Source organism: Heptranchias perlo, chromosome 10 (genome assembly GCF_035084215.1).
Source record: "Heptranchias perlo isolate sHepPer1 chromosome 10, sHepPer1.hap1, whole genome shotgun sequence".
In the NCBI taxonomy this organism is placed as follows: domain Eukaryota; kingdom Metazoa; phylum Chordata; class Chondrichthyes; order Hexanchiformes; family Hexanchidae; genus Heptranchias; species Heptranchias perlo.
The window spans coordinates 7,274,456-7,290,971 of NC_090334.1; the positions used below are offsets into that span (position 1 = coordinate 7,274,456).

The window sequence follows — 16,516 nt, forward strand, 5'->3', positions numbered from 1 at the left end:
GGCAGCCACATCAAAGATCCGCAGGCAGCAACAGGATAAACAGTTAGTCTGTATTTGGAGGAGTTAACTGTGGGATAAATTTAGGCCAGGACACTGGGAGAATTACTGACATAGCCATACTCACAGAATCATACCTTTCAGCTAACGTCCCAGAATCTTCCATCACCATCCCTGGGTATGTCCTGTCCCATCAACAGGACAGAACGACTAGAGGTGGCGGTACAGTGATATACAGTCAGGAGGGAGTGGCCCTGGGAGTCCTCAACATTGATTCCAGACCCCATGAAATCACATGGCATCAGGTCAAACATGGGCAAGGAAACCTCCTGCTGAGTGCCCTCCCTTAGCTGATGAATCAGTCCTCCTCCATGTTGAGCACCACTTGGAGGAAGCACTGAGGGTAGCAAGGGCACAGAATGTACTCTGGGAGGGGGACTTCAATGTCCATCACCAAGAGTGGCTCGGTAGCACCACTACTGACCGAGCTGGCCGAGTCCTGAAGGACATAGCTGCCAGACTGGGCCTGCGGCAGGTGGTGAGTGAACCAACACAAGGGAAAAACCTACTTGATCTCGTCCTCACCAACTGACCTGTCGCAGATACATCTGTCCATCACAGTATTGGTAGGAGTGACCACCGCACAGTCCTCGTAGAGAAAAAGTCCCGTCTTCGCACTGAGGACACCATCCAACGTGTTGTGTGGCACTACCACCGTGCTAAATGGGATAGATTCAGAACAGATCTCGCAGCTCAAAACTGGGCATCCATGAGGCGCTGTGGGCCATCAGCAGCAGCAGAATTGTATTCCAGCACAATCTGTAACCTCATGGCCCGGCATATTCCTCTACCATTACCAACAAGCCAGGGGATCAACCCTGGTTCAATGAGGAGTGTCGAAGAGCATGCCAGGAGCAGCACCAGGCGTACCTAAAAATGAGGTGCCAAACTGGTGAAGCTACAACACAGGACTACATGCATGCTATGCAGCGGAAGCAACATGCAATGGACAGAGCTAAGCGATTCCATAACCACTGGATCAGATCAAAGCTCTGCAGTCCTGCCACATCCAGTCGTGAATGGTGGTGGACAGTTAAACAACTAACGGGAGGAGAAGGCTCAGTAAACATCCCTATCCTCAATGATGGCAGAGTCCAGAAACGTGAGTGCAACCATCTTCAGCCAGAAGTGCCGAGTGGACGATCCAACCTCGGCCTCCTCCCGATATCCCCACCATCACAGAAGCCAGTCTTCAGCCAATTCGATTCACTCCACGTGATACCAAGAAACGGCTGAGTGCACTGGATACAACAGAGGCTATGGGCCCCGACAACATCCTGGCTATAGTGCTGAAGACTTGTGCTCCAGAACTAGCTGCGCCTCTAGCCAAACTGTTCCAGTACAGCTACAACACTGGCATTTACCCAACAATGTGGAAAATTGCCCAGGTTTGTCCTGTCCACAAAAAGCAGGACAAATCCAATCCAGCCAATTACCACCCCATCAGTCCACTCTCAATCATCAGCAAAGTAATGGAAGGTGTCGTCGACAGTGCTATCAAGCGGCACTTACTCACCAATAACCTGCTCACCAATGCTCAGTTTGGGTTCCGCCAGGACCACTCAGCTCCAGACCTCATTACAGCCTTGGTCCAAACATGGACAAAAGAGCTGAATTCCAGCGGTGAGGTGAGAGTAACTGCCCTTGACATCAAGGCAGCATTTGACCGAGTGTGGCACCAAGGAGCCCGAGTAAAATTGAAGTCAATGGAAATCAGGGGGAAAACTCTCCAGTGGCTGGAGTCATACCTAGCACAAAGGAAGATGGTAGTGGTTGTTGAAGGCCAATCATCTCAGCCTCAGGACATTGCTGCAGGAGTTCCTCAGGGCAGTGTCCTAGGCCCAACCAACTTCAGCTGCTTCATCAATGACCTTCCCTCAATCATAAGGTCAGAAATGGGGATGTTCGCTGATGATTACACAGTGTTCAGTTCCATTCGCAACCCCTCAAATAATGAAGCAGTCCGTGCCCGCATGCAGCAAGACCTGGACAACATCCAGGCTTGGGCTGATAACATTGGGAAGTAACTTTGGCACCCCGCTTGATTGGCACCCCATCCACCACCCTAAACATGGCAAGTAACATTCGCGCCAGACAAGTGCCAGGAAATGACCATCTCCAACGGCATTACCATCGCCAAATCCCCCACCGTCCTGGGGTCACCATTGACCAGAAACTTAACTCGACCAGCCATATAAATACTGTGGCTACAAGAGCAGGCCAGAAGCTGGGTATTCTGCGGCGAGTGACTCACCTCCTGACTCCCCAAAGCCTTTCCACCATCTACAAGGCATAAGTCAGGAGTGTGATGGAATACTCTCCACTTGCCTGGATGAGTGCAGCTCCAACAACACTCAAGAAGCTCGACACCATCCAGGACAAAGCAGCCCGCTTGATTTGCACCCCATCCACCATCCTAAACATTCACTCCCTCCACCACCGTTGCACTGTGGCTGCAGTGTGTTCCATCCACAGGATGCACTGCAGCAACTCGCCAAGACATCTTCGACAGCACCTCCCAAACCCGCGACCTCTACTACCTAGAAGGACAAGGGCAGCAGGCACATGGGAACAACACCACCTGCACGTTCCCCTCTAACTCACACACTATCCCTACTTGGAAATATATCGCCGTTCCTTCATCGTCGCTGGGTCAAAATCCTGGAACTTCCTTCCTAACAGCACTGTGGGAGAACCTTCACCACACGGACTGCAGCGGTTCAAGAAGGCGGCTCACCACCACCTTCTCAAGGGCAATTATGGATGGCAATAAATGCTGGCCTTGCCAGCGATGCCCGCATCCCATGAACGAATTTTTTAAAACCCTGCTTTTCTTTAAATAGAGCCGTGGGATCTTCTCCATCCACCGGGATGGGCAAAAAGGACCTTGGTTTAACATCTCATCCAAAAGATGTCCCTCCGACAATGCAACATGCCCTCAGAACTGCACTGAAGTGTCAGCCTAGATTATGTAGTCAAGTCCCTGCAGTAGAGCTAGAACCTTCTGACTCAGAGATTAGAATATTACTACTGGGTCAATCTGATAATCAGAAACTGGTTTAGTCGGGTCCGGTAGAGCAAGGGGTGAGCTTTTAATGGACGAGATGAGTTTGACAAAGGTTGGGTAGGAAGACTATGGGGGGGGTAGAATTGCAGAGTTCGGAGGGGGGCTGGGAGAAGTGGGCACAGGAAGAAAGGAGGGGGCATGGGAGTATGAGACTGGCAAGTTGATGGTCTTTCAATCTGTGGGTAACATGCTTTATTTCAGCGTTATCCTGTAGAATACAACAAAGGGAATTGTTCAGATGATAATGGACCTTTTACTCCCATCACCTATGACTTCGGCAATGGACGGAAGATACAAAAATTTTACGGGCCTCTTTCTCAGGGTAAGTGCAATGTGCAGAGGTTTAAATGAATTACTCTATTTTAACATTAAATGGCATTGCCTTCAGAAACAAAAAAAAGTATATTTTCTGGTTAGCAGAATCAGTCCATTTGCCATGGAGAAGGCAGGCAATGGCCAGGAAATTGGGCAGGTAATCCCTTCCCTTTCTCCTCCCACCCCTCACCTGCACCACCCACCCCCCCCCACCATCCCCGATCCTTGCTTGACCAGCGCAACATGTGATCTTGAGGCTAACCATTTAAGTCAATCTAAAGTAGTCTCACATAGCATGCATTAATATTATAATAATTTGCAATATATTTTAGTGGCCCTGTGGTGTTCTCCTATCCCTTAGAACAGAATTGTGCTATGTGCTTTGCTCACTGATCTGTTGTAGGTATAAAGGGAGCCATTAGCTGCAAAGCAGCTCTTGAATGGCCAGATGCTCAATCTGAAAGAACTTGCACTTTTATCATCCTTAGAACATCTTTTCACAGCCAACGAATCAAACTTTTTGAGCTACTGTTTTTTGCAGGCAAATGCAACAGCTAATTTGCACACAGCAAGGTTCCCACAAGCAGCGAGCGTGGTGATGTTGACTGAGGGATAAATCCTGACTAGGACACCAAGGCAGACCTTGGTGATGAGCAGTTCTGATGAAAGGTCATCGACCTGAAACATTAACCCTGTTTCTCTCACAGATGCTGCCTGGCCTGCTGATGTTTCCAGCATTTCCTATTTTTATTTCAGGTTTCCAGCATCCACAGTATTTTGCTTTTGTTTTGATGTCCAAGCTGGCCTTGTCAAAGGAAGCTGATGGCTTTGAGCGCTCCTCTAGTTTATGTCTGTTCTGTTCTATTAGGTGCCATATTCTTCTGCGAGCAGAGAAGCAGTCTTGAGGTGCTAGAGAGAGACAGGTCCCTAACCTGAAGCTCATCCTGTATGCCAACACCTGACCATGCACCACGCAGCCAAAAGTATTCAAATTGTTCACTGTGTGAAGCCCTTTTAAGATGTCATTGTGCCATGGGGTGTAGTTCAAAGTTTTGGCTTGAATATGTGCTCTGCTGGAGCATGGATATGCATGGTGAGAAATGAAAGAATTGCCAAGTTCAGAATACCAGCAGTAGATGTGTAGCAGATTGACAGGCAACCTCTGCTTCTCGCATGCTTGGGCCTCCCACCTGCTATATGATACTTCTAGGTAGTCTAGCATTGGCACAGCTCTTAAGTTTCGCCATCTGCTTCTACCTCCGTTCCCAAGTCTTGAAGGTACTATACATAAGCAATGAACATGGCAGTCACCTCCTGCCAGCTGCTGTCCTTCTGGAAAAGTAAACAGGGTGCAAATAAGGGAACCCACCTCATGCAGCATGCAGCAGCACCCGTCCCATTCCAGCACTGACCCACAGATTATATTTTCTGGCACTGCATTTGTTTTGTCATCAAGTTTCAGGGATATACGACTTTCAACTCTTGGGATAGAATCATAGAATCTTACAGCACAGAAGGAGGCCATTCGGCCCATTGTGCCTGTGCCGGCTCTTTGAAAGAGCTGTCCAATTTAATGCCACACTCCATCATCCTGCAAATTAGTCCTCTTCAAGTAAATGTCCAATTGCCGTTTGAAAAGTTCCTATGGAATCTGCTTCCACCACCCTTTCAGGTAGTGTGCTCCAGATCTTAACAATCCTCTGTGTGAAAACATTTCTCCTCATTTCCCCTCTAGTTCTTTTGCCAATTATTTTAAATCTATGACCTCTGGTTATTGACCCTCTTGCCAGAGGAAGCAGTTTCTCCCTACTTGCTCTATCATAACCCCTCATAATTTTGAATACCTCTATTAGGCCTCCCCTTAACCTTCTCTGCTGTAAGGAGAACAATCCCAGCTTCTCCAATCTCTCCACAGAACTGAAGTTCCTCATCCCTGGTGTAATCCAGGTAAACCTCCTCTGCACCCTCTTCAAGGCCTTGACATCCTTCCTAAAGTGTGGTGCCCAGAATTGTACAAAATACTCCAGTTGAGGCCTAACCAGTGATTTGTAAAGGTTTAGCACGACTTCCTTGTTTTTGAATTCAATATACCCCTATTTACAAAGCCAAGTATCCCATACACTTTATTAACTGCCTTGCCCTGCCACCTTCAAAAATTTGTGACTATGCGCTCCCATGTCTCTCTGCTCTTGGACCCCCTCAAAATAGTACCATTTAGATTATACTGCCTCTCCGTGTTGTTCCTCCCAAAGTGCATCACTTCACACTGAACCGCATTAAATTTCATCTGCCATATCTCTGTCCATTTCACCAGTCTGACTATGCCCTCCTGAAGTCTGCTACTACCCTCCTCGCTATTTACTATGTTGCCAAGTTTTGTATCAAACGCAAACTTCGAAATTGTATTCCCTATAACTAAGTCCAGGTCATTTTCATATAACAAGAAAAGCAATGGTCCTAATACCAATCCCTGGGGGACCCCATTACATACTTCTCTCCAGTCAGAAAAACATCCGTTCACCACAACTCTCTACTTCCTATCCCTTAGCCAATTACGTACCCAAGTTACCCCCGTCCCTTTAATCCCATGTGCTTCTATTTTCTGAATAAATCTGTTATGTGGTACTTTATCAAATGCCTTTTGAAAGTCCATATATATAACATCTACTGCACTACCTTCATCAACCCTCTCTGATACTTCATCAAAGAACTCAATCAGGTTAGTCAGACATGATGCGCCTTTAACAAATCCATGCTGGCTGTCCCTTATTAATCCGTGCTTCTCCAAGTGAGAATTAATTTTGTCCTTGACAATGATCTCTAGTAGTTTTCTCACGACTGATGTTAGACTGGCCTGTAGTTACCAGGTTTAACCCTCTCCCCTTTTTTGAACAGGGGTGTAACATTTGCACTCCTGCAGTCCTCTTGCACCACTCCCATATCCAAGGAGGATTGAAAGATTGTGGTCAGAGCTTCTGCTATCTCCACCCTTGCTTCCCTCAGCAATCTAGAATGCATCCCAACTGGACCAGGTGACTTGTTAACTTTGAGTGATGCCAACCTACTGAGCACCTCCTTTCTATCTATTTTTATTCTATCCAATATCTCTACTTTTGTGAAGGCAGATGCAAAGTATTCATTCAGTACCTCACTCATGCCCTCTGCATGAAGATTCCCTTTTTTTGTCCCGAATCAGCCCCACCGTTCTTTTAACTATCCTTTTACTTTTTATATGTTTATAAAAGATTTTTGGGCTCCCTTTTATGTTACCCGCTAATCTTCTCTCATATTCTCTCTTTGCCCTTCTTAAATCCTTTTTCAATTTCCCCCTGCACTCTCTGAATTCTGCCAGGTTATCCCATGATGTTCTGTTATCCATAAAGAATTAGCACACAATCCATATGAAAGTAACAGACAGAGTAAATGCCATTCAGCTGGCCCCATCCAAGACCTTCAAAAGAGAGTTTAACAGGATTTGCATCTGGGCTGACTGGTGGCAAATGAAGTTCAATACAGAGAAGTACAAGATAGAACATTGAAAATCATGGAATCTTACAGAATGCCATTCAGCCCATCTTGCCTGTGCTGGCTCTTTGAAAGAGCTATCCAATTAGTTCCACTCTCCTGCTCTTTCCTGTAATTTTTTTCCTTTTCTAAAATATATCTAATTCCCTTTTGAAAATTACTATTGAATCTGCTTCCATCACCCTGTCAGGCAGTGCATTCCAGAGCATATTGGAAGTAAAGCTAGGAGACATGTGCACTCTATGCCAATGGGAAAACTGAACAGTATTTAGGGGTGTTGGTTGACTCGTCATTAACCATATCTAAACAGCTAGAGGCAGCAATAAGGAAAGCCAATGAAATGCTGGGTTAAGTTGCCAAATCAGATGAGTTCAAATCCATAGAGGTTATGCTAAAGCTGTGACCCGGTCAGCCTGCATCTGGAGTATCACAGAGAGTTCCGGTCACCACAACATAAGGTCATCTTATGAGCATCACCGATACTCAGCTTGGGTTCTGCCAGGACCACTCGGCTCCAGGCCAGATTACTGCCTTGGTCCAAACATGGACAAAGAGCTGAATTCCAGAGGTGAGGTGAGAGTGTCAGCCCTTGACATCAAGGCAGCATTCAACTGAATGTGGCATCAAGGAGCCCCTAGTAAATCTGAAGTTAATGGGAATCAGTGGGAAAACTCTCCAGTGACTGGAGTCACACCAGGCACAAAGAAAGATGGTACTGGTTGTTGGAGGCCAATCATCTCATCCCCAGCACATCACTGCAGGAGTTCCTCAGGGCAGCATCCTCGGCTCAATTATCTTCAACTGCTTCAACAGAGACCTTCCCTCCATCATAAGGTCAGAAGTGGGGCTGTTCACTGATGATTGCACAGTGTTCAGCTCCATTCACAATTCCTCAGATAATGAAGCAGTCCGTGCCTGCATGCAGCAAGACCTGGATAACATCTAGGCTTGGCTGATAAGTGGCAAATAACATTTGCGCCACACAAATGCCAGGCAAACACCAACTCCAACAAGAGTCTAAACACCTCCCATGACATTCAATGGCATGACCATCGCTGAATCTCCTATCATCATCATTTTGGGGGTCACCATTGGCCAGAAGCTCAACTGAACCAGCCACATAAATGCCGTGGCTACTAGAGCAGGTCAGAGGCTGGGTATTCTTCAGCATGTGGCTCACCTCTTGATTCCCCAAAGCCTCTCCACCACCTACAAGATACAAGTCAGGAGTTTGATGGAATACTCTCCATCTGCCTGGATGGATGTAGCTACAATAACAGTCAAGAAGCTCAACATGATCCAGGACAAAGCAGTCAGCTTGATCGGCAGCCCATCCAACACTTTAAAAATACACTGCCTCTACCACCAGCGTACCATGGCAGCAGTGTGTACTATCTACGCAGTGCACTACAACAACTCACCAAGGCTTCTTTAACAACACTACCCAAATCTATAACCTCTATCACCTGGAAGGTCAAGGGCAGCAGGTGTATGGGAACACCATTACCTCCAAATTGTCCTCCAAGTCACACACCATCCCGTCTTGGATATATATCGTCATTCCTTCATCGTTTCTGGGTCAAAGTCCTGTATTCATTACCTAACAGCAATGTGGGAGTACCTTCACCAACTGCACTGCAGCAGTTGGAGAAGAAGGCTCACCACCACCTTCTCAAGGGCAACTAGGAATGGGCAATAAATGTTGGCCTTGCCAGCGATGCCCATAACCCCAGCATGAATATTTTAAAAAGAGGGCCATCCAGACCCTAGAGGTAATGCAGAGAAAAGCAATAAGCCTGATCCCTGGTATCAGAAGGAAGAGCTATGAGGAATGACTTGATCAGTTAGGGATCTTTAACCTCAGAGTCAAAAAAGTCATTTCAGAGGGAAACTTATTGAACGATGCAGGCTGAGTCCCTTATCAACTGAAACGTAACTCTTTATTTGGTGTTTTGAATTGAATAACAGGCAAAGATTTAACATAGCATATAGCACATTGGGGAATATGTAGGCCCACCAGGTGTGCCTCCTTCCTTTGAAAGCCGAACAATATGTTCAGGCTAAAAGTATTTGATTAAATTTACTTCCAAATTTGAAGCAAAACATTACAGCAAGACACTAATTCACAAAATATATAAAAACAGTGAAGTTCAAAACAGTTAACTTAAAACTATTTTAGAACAGTGTCTTCATTGAATTTGATATTCAATGGAACTTTTGGATGAAACAGTAAAGTTTGTCTCTTGATAGATGTTTGAGATAAAGGGGGAAAAATTTGATAAGAGCCATTTTTGGGCAGGGGTATTGTGATGTGCTAGTACCCCGCTTCCGATGACCCCTACGCAGGCAGCACGTGAGCTTCGTGCTGCCTGCTACTTACCGTGATATCGCCATGCAGCCAGCGCTACCCGCATTGCCGAGAGGCTGCACGGAGAATGAGAAAGTTGGAAATGGGGTGTGCACAGCGCACGTCATCAGCAGCCTGCACATCTTAAAGGTGCAGAGGCACATTTCAAATGGCAGGTACACAGCTTTCTAGGAGGAAGGAAAAATGGCCACGAGGATAGCAGGACTGACACGAGAGAGAGCTCCATGCTTCTCCGATGATTCACTGGAAGCCCTGGTGGAAGGGATAGATGACAGGAGAGCCAACATGTGGCAGGGTGGCAGGAGACCCTCCAGATTGCAGATACTGGCAGGCTGTGGCACAGGAAGTCAACGCCAGGAGCATTGCACCACACACCTGGGTGCAGTGCCGAAAGAAGTTCAATGATTTGACACGAGTGGTCAAGGTGAGTGAATGCAAGTGTCAAGTGACACATCTTACCAACTGCACCACTGCTCCACGCATCACATTCCCCATCACCCACCCACCAACAAACACTGCCCATCCATACTCAATGCTGCACTCGGCATGCTGCATCTCACCCGCACATAATACCACACTTGCAGGCCACACAACCACCGCTCACAGGGCACACAAACTGGCAGCTATTCGACCACGACAGGCACATCATCCACACACCTTGCAGGATACTCACTGACACACTGTCCTCTGTCTTGCAGGAGAAAGTGGCGCATAACAGCCGGCAGCAGGAGAGACCTGAGGGTGGAGACTGTGCTTTAGATCTCTGGGTGGGCCGTCGCTACAGCCATGACAACATGCCGCACTGGAGGTCCCGATGAAGGGGGTCTCTGCATATCTAATGCTCCTTCTCCTTTTCCACATCTCCCTCCTCCCATAATTTTTTCTGACTCACGTGCTGCAGATGCTGTCAGCAAGCACGTCTTACTTGCTCCTCTCCCCATAAAACAACTCAACCTGTTTCCGTTTGTCATTGCAGATACCCAAGAACATCGTGGCAGCACCCTCCGAGGAGGAGGAGGAGGAGGAGGAGGAGGACACTGAAGCCACACCGTCACTCAATCTGACACTTGCAGCCACCAGCTCAGAGACTGACACTGTGTGTACTTTAGAGGTTAGCTTAGAGGAGGGATCTGCATGTGGTGAGACACCGAGCACAAGTGCACATGGGCCGGGGCGGGGGGAACGGATACCACAGGTGCCAGCTCGCTGGAGGATGAGGATTTCGATGGGCCAGGCTACAGAGACGGCTGAGGGACGTACACCAACAAATGCTTGGGGCACCGGAAATCCTGCCAGAAAGCCTGCGCACAATGAGAAGGGGCATGGAGGAGTCCAGCTCCAACTTGGGGCAGGGCTTTGTGCAGAACTTGGAGCCCATCCTTTCCAACATGTAACGGGTGGTCACCTCCATCAGCACCCCTGTGGAACCCACCATGATGCAGCGTCTGATGAATGATGTCACAGCTTCCATTGCAGCACAAACATCTGCCATCCAAGGTCTGACTGCTGCATTTACCGCTCAGACTGCTGTCTTGGAAGCTCAGACTGCTGCTATCGTGGGTCTGGCAAAGACTGGTCCCTCATAATGGGTTGTGCAGCATGCAGCGTACCACCACGAATCTGCCCACCCACTCGGGAGTACTGCAGGGCTCCTCCAGACCGGTCCAGGCAGCGGAAGCGTTACATAGAAACATAGAAAATAGGAGCAGGAGTAGGCCGTTCGGCCCTTCGAGCCTGCTCCGCCATTCAATATGATCATGGCTGATCCTCTATCTCAATACCATATTCCCGCTCTCTCCCTATACCCCTTGATGCCTTTTGTGTCCAGAAATCTATTTAGCTCCTTCTTAAATATATTCAGTGACTTGGCCTCCACAGCCTTCTGTGGTAGAGAATTCTTTGCATCCTCCTCACAACTCACAATCCAATTTAGTTATGTGTCATCAGCAAACTTGGAAATATTACATTTGGTTCCCTCATCCAAATCATTGATATATAGTGTGAATAGCTGGGGTCCAAGCACTGATCCCTGCAGTGTCCCACCAGTCACTGCCTGCCATCCCGAAAAAGACCCATTTATTCCTACTCTCTGTTTCCTGTCTGTTAACCAATTTTCAATCCATGTTAGTATATTACCACCAATCCCATGTGCTTTAATTTTGCACACTAACCTCTTATGTGCGACTTTATCAAAGGCCTTCTGAAAATCCAAATAAACCACATCCACTGGTTCTCCCTTATCTATTCTACCAGTTACATCCTCAAAAAACTCCAGTAGGTTTGTCAAACATGATTTCCCTTTCATAAATCCATGTTGACTTTGTCTAATCCCGTTGATATTTTCTAAGTGTCCTGTTATCACATCCTTTATAATGGACTCTAGCATTTTCCCTACTACTGATGTTAGGCTAACCGGTCTGTGGTTCCCTGTTTTCTCTCTCCCTCTTTTAAATAGTGGGGTTACATTTGCCACCCTCCAATCTGCAGGAACTGTTCCATAATCTATAGAATTTTGGAAGATGACAATTAATGCATCCACTATTTCCATGGCTACCTCTTTTAGTACTCTGGGATGCAGATTATCAGGTCCTGGGGATTTATTGGCTTTCAGTTCCATTAATTTCTCCAGTACTTTTTTTACTAATACTAATTTCCTTTAATTCCCCCTTCTCACTAGTCCCTTGGTTCCCTAGCATTTCTGGGAAGTTATTTGTGTCCTCTTCTGTGAAGACAGAACCAAAGAATTTGTTTAATTGCTCCGCCATTTCCTTCTCCCCAATTATAAGCTCTCCCGTTTCTGAGTGTAAGGGACCTACATTTGCCTTCACTAATCTTTTTCTTTTTACGTACTTGTAGAAGCTTTTACAGTCCACGTTTATGTTCCTTGCGAATTTACTCTCATACTCTATTTTTCCCCTCTTAATCAATCTCTTGGTCCTTTTTTGCTGAATTTTAAACTGCTCCCAATCCTCAGGCTTGCTACTTTTTCTGGCAACTTTATATGACTCCTCTTTGGATCTAATACTATCCTTAATTTCTTTTGTTAGCCATGGTTGGGCCGCTTTTCCTTTTGTGTTTTTGCGTCAGAAAGGAATGTATAATTGTTGCAATTCATGCATTCGTTCCTTAAATGTTAGCCATTGCCTATCCACCGTCATGCCTTTTAATGAAGCTCCCCAATCCATCATAGCCAACTCACTCCTCATACCTGTTGTTTGAGGAGGTCTATGATGTGCTCCACAATGTTGTGTGTGGCAGTATGGCTCTCATTATAGGCCTGTTGTGCACGTGTGTATGGGTTCCTGACCAGTGTCATGAGCCACGGCATGAGGGGATAGCCCTTGTCACCCTGTAGCCAGTCTTTGACTTGCCGAGTTGGGTGAAATGCTCGAGCTGTAGAAATTCAGCACCACAGTGACCTTCACAGCCACAGGCAATGCTGTCCTCACCCTGCTCTGAGGCGGCAGTTGTGGCCGCACCAGTTGACAGATCTTGGTCATGGCTTCCTTGGTGAACCTCAGGCATCGGATGCAATCCTCCTCGGTCACATTGAGGTAAGAGAATTGTTCCCTGAAGGCCCTCATTAGGTAGGGCCTCCTGCTCAGTGCCCTGCGCCTCCTCGTCCTCCATCTCCTCGCAGCTTAACCTGCTATGAGTGGCCTCTCTGCATGCTCCCAGTCATGCTCAAGGCCCAGCGGGAGCCCTAGCAGACCACCCATGGTTGCCTGGAATGCTATTCAATCATGGTTTTAACTTTCTGAACCGTAAGGCAATACCTGCCAAACCACTCTCAAATGTAGTCTAAGAACTCTCAGTAAGTATAGGGAGCTTCAAAAAACGCTTACTACTCCACCAGCAGCCAGAAGCAATAATCCAGCAACTAACCTACTACACCTGCATGGCCCCTTTAAATAGTGCTGGTGGGGGGGTCCTTCAAGCACTGTAAGACATGTTCAAATGGTCGGGGTTAAGACTGTGCGTTGAGTTGAGCGTTAAGATCCAAAATGGTGTGTATCACTTTAAATCAGCGTTGCACACTGATTGCACACGTTTTCTCCCTACTTTACATGCTTCCAGCATTCGGTATTTGCGCATGCGCTAATTCCTATACCAAAATGGCCAAGACGCCATCTTGGATGTCAGAGAGGCCGTGTAGCACCGAAACAATGGAATTTTACATATACGACATTTTGGGCGCTACACGGCCGAATTTATCGCCCAAAATGTTGTATATGCAAAATTCCAGTGTGCCCAATGAGTTGAATAAGTACAGGAAAATCCTACAATTTTTATATAGTTTCTGACGCCTGGAATGTCCTCGGGATGTGGCGGGGGGTCTCCCAATCAGCTGCTGTAACTCCAGCGAAAAATCAGTGGAAATTCTGGATAGACATGTAAAGTGGGTAGCACCGAGCTACCAACCTTCCGCCAAAGTTACGGTGGTCGATTGGGGAAATTCCCAGCATGAATCTCCAAAGATCGTGCTGTCAATCATTCTGGATCAAAAGTCAATGTCAATGGACGTAAAATCTAGCCCTACATACAATGTCTGAGTCCCGCATAGGTGCTAAGCTTATAACATTGAATATTTCCTACAACAAAGCCCCCTTATCTCAAGCAATCTGCAGATCGTGCAGACAATGTGATTGGGATTTTTTACAATGGCACAATCCAGATATTGGGTTCGTAGGACGGGCTTTCATGCTTGCCCAGTGGCTCTGATCCTGACCTTGGCCGATTTTCTGGGGTCAGGCTGCTTAACATATTTTCGACAGGCTACCGAGGACTCCCACCTCTGTTTTGTGGGGGGAGGGGGGAGGAAAATAACAGAGTCATTTTTTTCTCCCATTTTTGCCAAATCCCACTTCAGCCAATGAAATCAACACCCCTGCATTTCATTGCATAAACTAAAGCGGCCCTTTAAATTTTAAATCCCCCTATTGCTGTCGCAACCCTTGATACTAAGAACACCACGGCATTTCTACAGTCCAGGGTTGCTCTGGTGCAAGATATATTCTCATCATTTGCATCTCCTTTGAATATGCCCACCTATACTAGAGTGATTCTAAGGCCCCCGTCACTTCCAGTGGAAAATCCCAGAACAGGGATGGAGGGGATGAATCACAGAGAGCCAGCTGTGATTCCCCTCACCTGAATTTCCACTACTGACCACTGGAGTTACACAAGACAAAATCCTCAGATTCGCCATCTTGAACATTAGTGACAGAGCCAGATGTCATTCTAATTCTATCTCAAAAACTATGTAAAAAAGCCAAAAATCTTCTTTTTTTGTCACAACAATATTATCTTGAATGCATTCTTTATTATCCCTGCATCAGTAACTAGATCGCACTGAATGAGAGGTTCAGTAATGTTCAAAGAGCAAAAGCAGGCTAGTGGAACAGAACTATCCGGTGACAATGACAGAAGGGACTATCAGGTACCAGCCTCGTGATTGATTTGATTGGGTTTTCTTTTTGAAATTAGCTGAGCTCCCATGGTGTCAACCGTAGCTCAGTGGTAGCAGTCTTGCCTCTCTCATAAGGTTGTGGATTCAAGTCCCAATCCAGAGACCAGATACTCCAGGCTGACAGTTCAGTGCAGTACTGAGGGAGTGCTGCACTGTAGGAGGTGCTGTCTTTTGGATGAGATTTTAAACTGTGGCCCTGTCTGGTGGATTTAAACGATCCCACAGCACTATTCAAAGAAGAGCAGGGGAGTTCTCCATGGTGTCCTGGCCAACATTTATCCCTCAACCTACATCACTAAAAAACAGATTATCTGGACATTATCCAATTGCAGTTTGTGGGTCCTTGCTGGGCACAAATAGGCTGCTGTGATTCCTACATTACAGCAGTGACTACACTTCACAAGTTCTGCATTGACTGTAAAGCACTTTGGGAAGTCCTGAGGTTGTGAACGGTGCTATATAAATGTAAGTTCTTTCTTTCTTCTTTTATGATGTTGCTCCTGTGTAATAAAGGGTCTGAAGTACAGTTGTGATGCTTAGCAGTAAAATGGAGTTGTGTTTAACCTGACCTATTCCTTTATGGCCAATGTGTGGAAATGGTTAAATAGCACGTCCTGAGCTCAAATACAGCTGTTTGAAAATCCCAGTTATCAAGGTCAAAAACAGCAGAGAATAATTGGATATCTTCCCCTTTTTTTCTACTTGTAACTCTTTGCAGTGTGACATCTGAAGTGTGACAGGTGTGTGCTAGATGCATGACTTTTTATATACAAATAATTATGTCTTCTAATATGTGTTTACAGGAGAATTCGAACCTGGCTTTGTGCAATTCAGGGTGTTCAACAATGAAAAGGCAGCACTAGCCATGTGTTCTGGAATGAAATACAAAGGATGCAATCCGGAACATGTAAGTAGGGGTATTACAGTAGAGAGGGATGATAGAGGAATGGATGGATGGACCTATGGATGAGCAAATAGAAAATAAGAAAAGACAAAGTCCATCACTGCTGAGCCTGATGAATTTTCCCCTCTCTAAACTAACACTGCCCCAAATGAGATCAATTAACTCATGGTGGTTGGAGGAATTGAACCTGGGACTTTCTTGTTTTGCACAGTTCAACATATACCTCAATGCCACACTGACTGGTGCCTTTGCCCACTGGGCCATTGCTGGAACTGACAGTTAAAATATTTCAAATTATTTGTTTGTAGGTCTGTATCGGAGGCGGAGGATACTTTCCTGAGGGAAGCCCAAGGCAGTGTGGAGATTTCACAGCATTTGACTGGGATGGGTACGGCAAGGGTGCATCAAAGGAGATCATAGAAGCAGCTGTGCTGATCTTCTACCGATAATACAAGCCACATCTTCATTGGGCTCTCTTCCTAGTACACTGAATGATTGAAGGAAACTCCACAGAATTTAGCATTTAAAGTATTTTTAAAAACTGGATTTGATGTAGTCCTCTGCTCTGTTCTGCATTCAGGAATTGGCATAATCCCGAAATTGAATGAAGAGGTAAATTGTACAATATTTAGTGCTTGGTTTGGGGGAGAAATCATTAATCACGTGATCACTGATCATGCCAAGGATTTGTCAATCATCTTGTACTTAATGCTGAAGTGACTCTTCACCATATTCCTGATAGGCTCTCAATAAACTAGAATTGTAAATCCTGCCATATTGTTGTCAGTTTGTTTCGACAGATTACTGTAC

The 16,516-nt window shown here is 46.1% G+C and overlaps 1 protein-coding gene across 1 annotated transcript in view; it reads left to right on the forward strand.

The window, feature by feature from the left end:
* The window catches only part of LOC137326090 (intelectin-1a-like), a 38,466-nt gene extending 22,196 nt beyond the window's left edge, over nt 1-16,270 (forward strand). Inside the window, exons 5-7 of the mRNA XM_067990968.1 lie at nt 3,326-3,446; nt 15,606-15,709; nt 16,015-16,270. Coding sequence (XP_067847069.1) covers nt 3,326-3,446; nt 15,606-15,709; nt 16,015-16,155 — 366 coding nt within the window. The 3' untranslated portion in view covers nt 16,156-16,270. The remainder of the gene's footprint in view (nt 1-3,325; nt 3,447-15,605; nt 15,710-16,014) is intronic.
* The last annotated feature ends 246 nt before the right edge of the window (nt 16,271-16,516 follow it).